At 36.9% G+C, this 13,503-nt stretch overlaps 2 protein-coding genes across 2 annotated transcripts; both read left to right on the forward strand.

Annotated features, from left to right (window-relative positions):
- The first annotated feature begins 2,952 nt into the window (after window positions 1-2,952).
- LOC121735405 lies at window positions 2,953-6,776 on the forward strand. The gene is made up of 3 exons (XM_042126231.1): window positions 2,953-3,031; window positions 5,331-5,514; window positions 6,542-6,776. Exons 1-3 carry the CDS (start codon window positions 2,959-2,961, stop codon window positions 6,774-6,776), a joined length of 492 nt encoding a protein of 163 aa, XP_041982165.1. The 5' UTR covers window positions 2,953-2,958.
- Window positions 6,777-7,785: 1,009 nt separating this feature from the next.
- Window positions 7,786-9,687, forward strand: LOC121735326. The gene is made up of 5 exons (XM_042126116.1): window positions 7,786-8,046; window positions 8,323-8,605; window positions 8,699-8,764; window positions 8,895-9,056; window positions 9,613-9,687. Exons 1-5 carry the CDS (start codon window positions 8,013-8,015, stop codon window positions 9,653-9,655), a joined length of 588 nt encoding a protein of 195 aa, XP_041982050.1. The 5' UTR covers window positions 7,786-8,012; the 3' UTR covers window positions 9,656-9,687.
- Window positions 9,688-13,503: the final 3,816 nt, after the last annotated feature.

Consider the following 13,503-nt stretch of genomic DNA (forward strand, 5'->3'; position numbering starts at 1 on the left):
AATGTCCTAGTAAAGTGAATAAGCTTAAATTAATGCAGTATACTAAAAGGTTCAAAAAAATTGTAAAACTAACGCAGAGGGCTCAAAATAACTATAATATATCAAATTCAACCAATAAAGCAAAAACTATATGGCAAATCATTAATTCATCTAAACAAAATAAACCAACAGAAACTATTTCACATATAAGACATAATAATAAAATTATAACGAATCCCATTGACATTTCTAATACTTTTAATAATTATTATATAAATAAAGTAAAACGAATGAATACAAATAATCAAAGTTTATACAAAAAATATGTGACATCAAAACTTAATTCTATATTTATAAATCCATGTACACCAGATGATATTAAACTAATTATAAAAGGCCTCAAAAACACTAACAGCGTTGGATATGACAACATATCGACTAAAGTTATAAAATATGTAGTTGATTACATTAAGTCACCACTTAGCCACATTCTAAATTTATCTATAGAATCTGGGATATTTCCAGAAAAATTAAAAACAAGTATAATAAAACCAATACTTAAGAAAAATAATAAAGAGAACCTTGAAAACTATAGGCCTATTGCCCTCGTGCCTATCTTTTCCAAGGTATTCGAAAAACATTTATATAACACCATTTACAGTTATTTAGAGCAACAGAATATTCTTGCCAAGGAACAAAAAGGATTTCGACGGGATAAAAGCATAAACCTTGCCATATATGAATTTTTAGATATAGTTATGACGAATGTGGATAAAAGAATACCAATTTGCGCTATATTTATGGACATGACGCAGGCATTTGATTTTGTCGATCATAACATTTTGCTATTCAAGCTCGAGGCTTGTGGTATAAGGGGCAATAGTTTAAAACTCATAGAAAGCTTTCTAAAAAATCGCACCCAATATACAAAAATAGTTAGAATTAATGCTAGAACAAAAATTGAAAAAAATTACCTCTCTAAAGCGCTGAAATTACTATACGGTGTACCGCAAGGAAGTGTTTTAGGTCCACTTTTATTTATTATTTATATTAATGATCTCCCAAAAGCGACTTTTAACCCAATGTCACTTTTTGTTGATGACAGTACAGTTGCAATTAAATGTAAGGATATCAAAACATATGAACAAGATATAAATAATACACTAAAGGACATAATTAAATGGTTAAATACAAACAATATAAAAGCAAATTTAGAAAAGACAAAACTCATCCAGTTTAAGCAACGTGTAAATGTACCTAAGCTTAATATTAACTATAAATCTGAGTCAATTTCTGAAGTACAAACTACTAAATTTCTTGGACTCACAATAGACAGTAAACTATCATGGAAATCTCATATTGAACAACTTTGTAAAAAAATAAATAAATCAGTTTATGCACTTCATGAATTATCTAAAATCTCAAGTGACAGTACAACAGTAACTGCATATAACGGACTAGTGGTCTCAATACTGAGGTATGGCGTAATATTCTGGGGAAACTCAACAGATGTTGACATAATTTTTAAGGCACAAAAGCGATGCTTAAGAGCTATGTTTGGACTGTCATCAACCGATACATGTAAACCATTATTTGTGAAACATAAAATTCTAACTCTTACGTGTATATATATTTATGAGGTAGCAACTTTTGTCAAACAAAATCCAAATCTTTTTGAGCTAGCCTCGATAGCGAGCAACAGGCGTCAACGAGACACATACCGCCTATGTAATCGTATGACAAATACTACGCTAATGCATAAAAGTGTTTTCCATATGGCTCCTACGATTTATAATAAATTACCAAAGGAACTGAAAGCAATGAATATAAAAATATTTAAAAAACAGTTAAAAAGATTACTTATAGAAAAATGTTATTATAATATAGTAGACTATTTGAATGATAAAATCACTAATTATTATACTTCATAAGAAATAAATGATGTAAGTAAATTAATGATAGTTGTAGAGTAAGTTATTTTAATGCTAGTAATTTATGACATGAAATGTAATATTAATTACAATACAAATAAATTTTAATCAATGACTTTTCCTAATGATATGATAATCTTGTTTTAAATATTGACTACGTTAATTGAATTAAATTATGTACTACTTGACTATTTTAATGAAATGTTTGAATGAAGTTTATTATTATTATCAAATCAAATTCTTTATTAAATTAAATTATATTAAATGTTTTAATTATTTAAATTATATTTTGTCTTAATTAATATTATTTTTTACCTAATTTACGTTTTATGATTTCTTTATATATATGTATATTCAATTGTGTTAAAATTTCATCCAAACTGTCTATCAATTTTATTTTGATTAAATATTTTTTATATTTGATTTATTTTGTAGACATGATATTGATCATTGGATCGCCATCAAATTTGCATGCCTAATATTAGGTAGAAAGACTGGACCTCTGTATGACTATTGTAACACCTATTGTAACGGTACTTTCTGCAAATAAACAATTCTTATTCTTATTCTTATTCTTATTCTTGATCTATCTCTGGTTTTGCCCTACTAGAGATAGGAATAGCTCACAATTGACATAAAATATATGTCTCTAATGTCTAATTTGAGCTATTCCTATCTCTAGTAGGGCAAAACCAGAGATAGATCAAATATTGGGAACGGCCGTTAATGACGCCCGCAATTGATACTCCTTAGTAACAGGATATATACTACTATCTATCTACTATTGTCCTTTATATTTGTCCTTTCCCAGGACTCAAAGTATCTCTATTTAAGCTAAATCGGTTCAGCGGTTTGGGCGTGAAGACGTGACAGACAGACACACTTTCGCATTTATTATATTAGTATGGTAAGAATAGATTGGCAATTTTGCATCACATTGCCCATCCTCGTCGCGTTGCAATATGAACTGACCCTTAGTGAACGTGATTTTGAAGTGCTTGTAAACATTCAACTACACTAGCAGCCTTATACATTGGAAAATTTCAACATGCAATACATTCTTGTTATGATTTCCCTGTGCAAAGTTATATACACGAGAGACGAGGAGAAAATAGCAAAAGGTAATTTAGTTCCAAATTATTAATAAAGACTATCCAATTATCAGGACCCGATTTAGCCATTTAGCCGCTCCAGGCAAAGATCATTTTCGCCGCCCTTTACATATACAGGAAACATATTTGTTGGGGGAAAATGGAAGGAACATTTAAGTAAAATACTCAAATATTTCCACTAGCAAACTTAAGGTAGGTTAGCTGGTAAAATTCTCTAAATAAGGTGGTGGATGGCTAGGTTGGAAGATAGGAATAAGTCAATTTCGCCGCCCCCCATTTTTGCCGCTCTGGGCAAATGCCTGGCCCCCCCCCCCCCCCCCCCCTTAGATCGGGCCATGCCAATTATCCATACTAATTATAATATAATAAACACGAAAGTCTGTCTGTAATTCCCGCTTAAACCACTAAAACAAATATAACAACGCAACAGTTTGTTAGAATATTATAAATTCGAAAGTGTGTCTGTCTGTCGGTTATCTCTTCATGCCTAAGCCGCTGAACCATTGTTGCTAAAATTTGGTATGAGGAATACTTTAAATCACGGGAAAGGACATATTGGATCCTGGAAAATGTACGCGGTTCCCGCGCGAAAAACTAGCGTCATCTAGTTGGATACAAAGTAATCAACGGATAAATGAATGTCTTCTGCAACTAAGTTGCGAGAAATATCTTAATAACATTTAAGTAAGTGTTTATTCCAGACAAAATTTTCCACTAAATCCACATAAAATAGTTCTGTCTTAGCGCTTGAAAACTCGTAAGCTGCTATAAGTTAGAGGTCGAGAGAGATGTCTGGTGTAAGTCGCCCCCGGGGAGTAATTATAGGTGTGAGACCGTTCCAGATCTAAGTAATACTTTCCAAAAGAAAATTTACTACTTTTTAATGTTTTCGCACCAACATTAAATAGTAGTAAATTTTCTTTAACGGAGATTCTTTTTCGTTTCTTAGATACCGCTGGGCTTTCGAAAACCTTTGGTTACTTACTTTCATTGGTCGGAAATGTAACTAATGTTGATGTTTTATTCATATAATATTTAATGAATCTGAAAAGTAAAATACATAATAATTTATCAAGTGCTGTAGCGTCGTCGTAGGCCGTAGCGCTGTCGTAGCGGTGCTATGAAAATAAAAATGTATGTACTATCAGAGAAGTTGATTCCTATGCAAATCGGGGACCTAAGTAGTTTGGTTGCGTTACGTCAAACCCAGCTGACAGATCACAATTAACATTGAATTGACATATTCGACCAAATAATGTTGGTCTGTCGATTGCATAGGAATCAACTTCCTCGATGGTACCATCGAAGAAATGATTCATTGGCAGTTGACGGACCTACGTCATTTGGTCGGCTTATGGTAATTCAATAGTTAGCTATGAATTATGACCATTCGGATGTGTTTGACGTAACGCGACCAAATTACTAATCAAGTGCTGTATAGCGACCCGTGCGTCGTAGCGCTGTCGTAGCGGTGCTACGAAAATAAAAATGTATGCACCATCGAAGAAATGATTCATTGGCAGTTGACGGACCTACGTCATTTGGTCGGCTTATGTCAATTCAATAGTTAGCTATGAATTATGATCATTCGGATGGGTTTAACCCAATTACTTAGGTCCTCCATCAGTCTAGGAGTCAACTTCTCTGATAATAACTACACATTTAAATATTTGCAAGCATTGCGTGATATGAATTGTGCTCACAGATATCAGAAGTAAATTGTGCTAGTTATTCAGTTTATTGAAAAAATATTTGGTTATCATAATATTATGCTCTATCTCATAAAATTATTATTAAATACATTTAATAATTGTACCTAGTAAATTATATTATAAGTACTCAGCAGTTAGACACGTTCTGTAATTTCCATGTAAATTTTAATGTACGACAAAAACGTTCCTAACTGTCCACATTTTTTTCACTGATTGGAAATCGAGAAAGTGTATTTTTCCGTTTTTTCCCGGTCAGGCTTTGTTATACATTTTAATATTCATATTATATACCATCAGAGAAATTCCTCCTCCTCGCGTCGTGTTCCTCATTGCTGAGGGTCGTGATTCCCCTTAAGGAGTTTAGTGGTGACCACATTACGTCATTTGTGGCGATCCTTGGCAGAATGGAAAGCATTATCAGAGATATTATTTCATAGGCAAATGGTGGACATTTTGTTTTGGTCGAGTTATGCCAAGTCAATATCAGACGTGATCTGTCGGCTGGTCTTGGTATGACAATTGACAACTCCACCAAATTACGTGGGTCCACAATCAATAAATTATAAAGGTATTATGAATCAGGTGCGTATTTCCAGCGTGCTACTGGGCGCACGAGGTGTACGAGTCGTGTTTCGCGGGGTGCGCGGAGGCGTCGTGTGACAACCCGCGCGCGCGCCTGCGGCCTTGCTACCCCTACTGCGAGCCCGGCTGCGTGTGCGACCCGCCGTATGTGCGCGACGACCGCACGCACCGCTGCGTTTTGCCGCACGACTGCTCCCCGTGTGTACACACCCTTACAATATTATAGTATCGAAGAGTGATGATAATATCATTGATAGAATATTGTGTGTGTTTACTGACTTCTAACTTATTCTGAACTACTAATTAACTTACTACTAACTTCCTGCTGCTGCTGCTACTTTTTGAGTCCTTAACGCAAAGTCTTGTCTGCGTAATCATTTAAAAAAATCTAAATTCACTATACCGCGTTATAAAAAATCTCTCAAAGATAATATTTAGACCATATTCCATCCTGTGGTGACGGCCTATAAGCGTTCAAGATAACTTGATCTCAATCGCTACATTTTCCATTCCTCCTATGGAATTCGTATTTATGACTTGTGCACAAAGGCTGTCAGAAGAACATGTTTATAACACAATCTCAATATTATTTTGTACCTGGATATACCGAATAGATGATCGATTTTACCACCGACAGCGTACTACGAGTATATTACACTGTGGTTGACGACCTCTGTGGCTCAGTGGTGAGCGCGTCGATAGCTCAAGCCGGGGGTCGCGGGTTTGAATCCCGCCGACGGAACAAAAAGTTTTCAATGTTCCCGGGTCTGGATGTGTATTAATTAATATGTGTAATGTGTATGATATAATAAAAATCTTAAATATATGTATAGTATAAAAGTATTAAATATATTTCCGTTGTCTGGTACCTGTAACACAAGTCCTTCAGGTACTTAGCACGGGGCCAGACCGACGTGGTGTGAAGCGTCCACAGATATTATATTATTATTATTACACTGTACATATATTATATACGAAAGTCAGTGAGTCCTAGTGGTCCTAGATCATTCTATCTGCTTTAATACAAAACTAAAAACATAATAATTATGAAGATCAGAGTTTAACGGCCGCACTCAGTGACATATTTTAATGATTACTTAACTTTAATTAAATTAAATTTCAGGTGGCGGTGGTAAGCCATTATCACTTAAAATACTACATAATTTGTTTTAAATGTATTTTAATGTTCAATTAAAAATAGCCAATATTACTGACTTTATTACAGAACACAGCTGGGTATACCAATCCCGACATCTTCCCATACAAGATCACATCAAGGCATCGACACTGTGGACTATGATGCGCCTATTAACTATGAAGACAAGAAACCAGCAGACCTCTCCAGAATGGGCAATTATTTCAACATCGTGATAGCTCCTCCGCCAGCGAAGTCGGTGCTGCCACGAGAAGCTACGGATGTAGTTTTGCCGCAAAAACAGTTAATGAAAAATAATAAATAGTTATTACATAAGTAACTAGGTTTTATTACCTACTTAATAAAGTATGGCAGCACAGTTTAAACTTTTAATATGTTAACTACATTATGGATGTTAAACACAAATTTTTGTGTGATATGTGTATGTGTGATAACTGGTTTTCCTGGAGACTTATCAAATCAAATGAAAATAAGGCCAAAGGCCAATTTAGCATCAAAGAAGCTTGGTGGCTGGTTATTAACAGAGCGAGACAGTACTTCAGTCCGGACCAACGCCTACAACTCTACAAGGCGCAGGTTCAGCCGCATATGGAATATTGTTCTCATCTCTGGCCAGGGGCGCTAAAATACCAACTGCTCCCTCTGGATCGTATCCAACGAAGGGCTGCTCGAATTGTTGACTGCCATAGTGTTTCAAACAGCTTGGCCCCCTGGAATTACGCTGAGATGTAGCTTCACTCTGCATCCTCTATCGGTTGTATCACGGGAAGTGCTCTGAGGAATTGTTCGGAATCATACCACCTGCAACTTTTCACTATCGTCCCACGTGACAAAAACCATCCTCATCACCTTGATGAGTAGCAGTCTTCCACCGTAACTTTCTGCCGCGCACTGTAAAACTCTAGAACGAACTGTCACCAGCAGTATTTCCGGACCTATACGACCTGCAAACCTTCAAGAAGAGAGCGTATTCCCTCTTAAAAGGCCGGCAACGCACCTGCAGCTCTTCTGATTGTTGCGAGTGTCCATGGGCGACGGTAGCTGCTTACCATCAAGTGACCCGTTTGCTCGTTTACCCCCTTATTTTATATATTAAAAAAAAAATTCAGCAAAGTTGGTTTAGTGGTTCGGGCGTGAACATAACAGACAGACAGACACACTTTCGCATTAATTATAATATTACAGTATATTGTAATTAATGCGAAATGTTTATTTAATTTGTAAGTCTGTCTTTATACAATGCACGGTCACTAACTAATGACAACAACCACTTGTAAACCCTATTGCATCAGGAACAAGGTTGACAAGTACGACGTCTCAGCGACCCTATATTAAACAACAATAAAACGGTAAAGTGCTTTAAAAACATTGTAGGAACATTAAAACAAACAGCGCTAGTTGCAACTTTTTGTAATGGTAAATCAACACTCGGCGTCCATTTTGTTTTTTAGTAAACAATCGAACGAATTGCCGCCATTACGTTCGCGCCAATATTCCGAAACAATAATACTACATTTGGGAATGTAATTGTTGAAATAAAATGCGCTCTATATTGTTATTAGCACTCCTGTTGTGTGAGTATATGAGGTGACATTTGATGTTTGGCCATAAGCTGATTATAATTCTGAAAGCGATTCTGTATATAGCATCCACAATACATAATTATATCAGAGTCATCTTTTTCTTTTATGACTGATGTTAGTATAAAATATAGTTTCTAATTGTTATTTTATGTCTTCAGTGCCACATTGCCAGCAACGCTTTATTTCTACATGCGGTGAAAGCTTGGCTTTCTAACCAAGGCATAATACCAAATCAGTGAGTCACACTAGAAGTATATTTTTTTTCAGACAATATTTTAGCAAACACTGCGAACTATGACTATGAAGACGTAGATGCTGACAAGAGACATTCTTCGTTAAATGCTAGAAGAGACTGGAGGAAGAGAGTCCTTAACAAACCAGCTCATGCAGGCTGGAACAACAGAATGTATGATGAGAGACATCATGATCACGATCGATCGGCCATGATGAATAGAGAGAAAGAGATGGAATATTCAAACAGAGGAATACACTATGAGAGAGGCAATTTAGAGTCAAGACCAAAAGATGCTGAGATGATCCAAAATGTTGGGTAAGCGAATCAATGTTATATTTCAGTGAAACGTGAAATTGTGAATTCTTTAATGGTCACATCAATGTAGTTTAAACCAATGTTTGATTTTAGCCACAAAATGGAGGAGACCAAAGCTCATCATGATATTACCATGAACTGCGCGAGACCTAATGAACGGTCAGTAATTTAGAGTTAGACAAAACAAAACAAAAATAATAAACTAAACTAAACTGTTAATTATAGAAATGTATAATTTCTGACGATGATTTGGCCATCCATCCAAATCCATTCTAATATCCATCCATAGTTACGAAGCGTGTTTCGCCGGCTGCGCTGCGGTGTCATGCGACAACCCGCACGACCGCCTGCGACCTTGCTACCCATTCTGCGAGAGCGGATGCATATGCATACACCCCTACGTGCGAGACGACCGCACGCACAAATGCGTGTTGCCTGCGGATTGCACCAAGTGAGTAGGCCGTGCTGTCCGTTCTGCGAGAGCGGCTGCATATGCATACACCCCTACGTGCGGAACGACCGCACGCACAAGTGCATGTTGCCCGTGGATTGCATCAAGTGAGAAGGCCGTGCTGTCCGTTCTGGGAGAGCGGCTGCATATGCATACACCCTTACGTACGGGATGACCGCACACACAAATGCGTGTTGCCCGCGGATTGCACCAAATGAGTAGGCCGTGCTGTCCGTTCTGCGAGAGCGGCTGCATATGCATACACCCCAAAGTGCGGGACGACCGCACGCACAAGTGCGTATTGCCCGCGGATCGCACCAACTGAGTAGGCAGTGCTGTCCGTTCTGCAAGAGCGGCTGCATATGCATGCATTTTTGCACAAGCAAAACAACTAACAACATGCGAGAGTTATTTCCACCTGTTGCATTGCTATTTTTATTGCCAGATTTATAATCCCCTGCGGCCTGCCCTTTAAAGTAAAAGCTACTCCTAAATGTTTAGTAAGTACCTGATTCAATAATCAACTTGGTTTCTATAATATTTGTTTTCTTTTTAGAGGTTTGAAAGGAATCCCTGATCTAGGCGAAGAGGTAACTTGAAGAACAAAAAAACATTATAATAATGAAAAGATATGTGTAGCGTTTTTTTCCTGCCTTCCATCCCTTTTCAACCGATTTCCAAAAAAAGAGGTCAATATAATATCTCTTCTACATCAGCTGGATTTTTATGTTTTACGCCTCTACGGTATAAACTATACACATTACATGAGATAATAGTTCATAATAGGTAATTAATAATTTTTACTAAGTTACGAAATCCGTGCTTCTGTCTCATTATTATTATTCAATTAAAGCATGAATAATGACACCATTTTATTACATATTTTTTATATTTTTTCAAAGCAGTGTTAATTTCTTGAGTGTTAAAGTCACCTTCCTTTCCGATCCCCGCGGCAAGCGACATGGCACTTTATGACCAAGTTCTAATTACCTCTATGCCACACAAACGGCGGCAGCGGTCAGGGCTTCCCAAACTGTGCGTCGCGACGCCCCGGGGCGTCGCATGTCAACACAACCAAATCGAGTGAGCGCCGCACGCATTATACTCGTGTTTCGTCCTCGAGATTAGTATAATTAGAATATGAACACACAGTAGTAGTAGCTAGTGTCTCCGCTTCAATCACTATGTTTAGAGGTTATAACTCTAAAAAAAAAATATTTAAAAAAACTTACAGTTGGTCTCTGGTATATACTCTATGGTTTGCTCGCTTTTCCTGTTCCGGTGGACTCCATTTTCCTCCTTCGGCCAACGGCGTTGATTCGACTTCATAAAGTATTTAGTGCTCGTCCGCTACACTAAATTCCGCGTTCGTGCTAAAATCTGTTAAAAAAATGCCAAAAAGGCGTAACCAAGATAAATTGGATCTAGTTTTTAAAAAATTACGTAAGTTGGAAAAACATTTTAAGCGCGATCGCCATGCTGAACAGGAAGATTCTTCTAGTCAGTGTTCTAGCTCTAGTTCCAGCTCTTCATCTAAATCAGATTCTCCGATGGAAGAAACACCAGGACCACCATATGGTATGCAGATAACTCATAATATTAATAACGTCCCTCGGGACTTCAAATTTTTTCCAGCACCCACGTGTTGCCTCGACACGTGGAAAGTTTTTCAGCATACATAAATATAACAATATATTGGGCATAATTATGAAAGATCCGCCTTTCACGCGTCACAGACGCGGTGATTTATAACGGAGTCTTGCTATGCAGCGCTTTTTAAATGGCATGAAATACAATGGAGCACGTGGTCGGTCTTCCCGACGGCTAAGGCATGCATACGCTATAGCCTTTAACCGGTTTCTCGCGTCACAACAGCTATCGCTTGAGCTGTAGGCGCGGTGTGTCCGTTAACGACGGTTTTCAGATAATAACATGCCTTTAACCGGTTTCTCGCGTCTCAACAATCTTTGCTTGTAAAGACGCGGTGATCTTCCGTTCACGACGGGTTTCAGAATATAATATGGCTATAACCGTTTTCTCACGTCACAACAGCTGCATTGGCTTGGATAGACGTGGTGATTTACGACGGTTTGTATCTTATTTCAGGTAATATGGCTAATGAGCCTAGCCAAAATGTGCTTCCCCAGACGTGTTACGCTGCTGTAGAGCCTCAATTAGAGGTTCAAATCAATTCTGATGTAAATTTGCTTCCAAGTACAAGCAATATTAATGAAACTGGTGAAAACCAGGGCACAAATGATGATTTTTCAGAAATCTTGGGCGAAGATCCGTCTTCTTCTGTTGCATATGGCCCAGATATCCACAAAGAAGTAGCTTCTAGATTCACCTACATAGCCACTAAAGGGCTAGATAAAGAAGCACGAAAAAATCTAGTAGAAAAGTTTCAAATACCCAATAATTCTAAATTCATAGCTGCACCAAAGCTTAATGCTGAACTAAAGGCTGCCATAATCGACACGGCTGTAAAACGTGACAAGTCTATTGAAATCAAACAATGCGAGATAGCAGCAGCTATCTCTTCGCTGGGGACTATTATCTCTAATGAAATCAAGTCGGGCTCGGATAAAGAGCTTATACAAAGTCTGATGGACATGGGTCGACTACTATGTGATATTCAATATAACCAGTCCATATGCTGAAGAAGCCTTATTTTAGGTCATGTAAGGAAGGAATTAAGAGACCCTCTTTCTTCAACTAATATAGAGGAAAACCTCTTTGGACAAAATTTTATTGAAACTATAAAAACTGCAAAAGCAGTTTCTAAATCAAGCTCTGATCTTAAACCAGAAGCACGTAGGAAATTTTTTTTCAGCAAGCTCCTCAAGAGGTAATTTAAACTCCAAGGCGAGGCCCACTACTCGCAGGCAGCAGACGGGCCAAACGCCACGCCAACAACAGCCTGCTGCGGCACGGACCAGACCTGTGACACAGAGAAGGAACGGTCAACCTTACTCGAGGTCATCCAAACAAAACCGCCGTCAGTAGACGCACTTCGTCTACTGACGGCGGTTTTGTTATGCAGGTAGACTTTCTTACTTTTATAAACAGTGGAGTTTAATCGCTTCTAGCAGTACTATTTTATCTTGGATAAAAGGCTACAAAATTAAATTAAGTCTATACAACAAAATTTTCCTCAAAGTTCCTCCAATTTATCTATGTTAGATGTAAAGGAATTAGAAGAACATGTTAACAGTCTAATATCAATTGGTGCTGTATCACCATGTACTCCTTGTGTCGATCAATTTGTATCCCGGGTTTTTCTAGTTCCTAAACCAAATGGTAAAAAAAGATTTATTTTGAACCTAAAAGAATTTAATAAATATGTTAATAAGCAACATTTTAAATTGGAGGATATTCGAACGGTGTTAAATCTCATTACCAAAAATTCTTATCTGGCAACACTCGACTAGGAAATATCTTCGTTTCTATATTGGTCACCAACTGTATGAGTTCAATGTTTTACCATTTGGATTATGTACAGCCCCTTATATTTTCACAAAAATAATGAAGCCAATTGTGAATATATTAAGATCTAATGGGTTACTGCCTTCAATTTATCTCGATGACTTATTACTGATTGGGGCTAGTTATGATGAATGTGCAAGAAACATAGATATTACGAAAAGGTTACTAGTGAACCTAGGGTTTATTATAAACCAAGAAAAAAGTGTTATGTATCCATCAAAGACAGTAAGATATTTAGGCTATGTTATTGACACACACAATTGGACTTTAAGTTTACCATGTGAAAAAAGAATTAAAATTAAAAATGAACTTTTATACATTATGCAATTAAAAAGATGTAGAATAAGAAAATTTGCAAGGTTAATTGGGTTATTAGTTTCAACATGTCCAGCCATAGAATATGGTTGGTTATATTTAAAACAGTTAGAGAGGTGTAAATATCTTAATTTAATGGAAAATAATGATTATAATGAGTACATGACATTACCTAGTTCACTTTTGCCGGATTTGAATTGGTGGCTTAGCTCCATAATGTATTCAAATAACAGTATCAAAGATGACAATAACTATTGTCTAGAAATATTCTCTGACGCCTCAACTACGGGGTGGGGTGCCAGCTGTGGAGACCAAAGGGCTAGCGGCAGATGGTCACAAGAGGAAATTCACTTTCATATAAATCAATTGGAACTTCTTGCAGCATATTTTGCCCTAAAGATATTCTCAAAAAATTACAGTAACTGTAATATTTTAATGAGGGTTGATAATACAACAGCTATTAGTTACATCAATCGTATGGGAGGTATACAATATCCTCATCTTTCAAAGGTAGCAAGGGACATTTGGCAGTGGTGTGAAGTACGTAAATTATTTGTTTTTGCTTCATATATTAAGTCCTCTGATAATATTATTGCAGATCAAGAGTCAAGAAGGACCCATCCAGATGTAGAATGGGAGTTGTCTT

This window comes from Aricia agestis, chromosome 17 (genome assembly GCF_905147365.1).
Source record: "Aricia agestis chromosome 17, ilAriAges1.1, whole genome shotgun sequence".
In the NCBI taxonomy this organism is placed as follows: domain Eukaryota; kingdom Metazoa; phylum Arthropoda; class Insecta; order Lepidoptera; family Lycaenidae; genus Aricia; species Aricia agestis.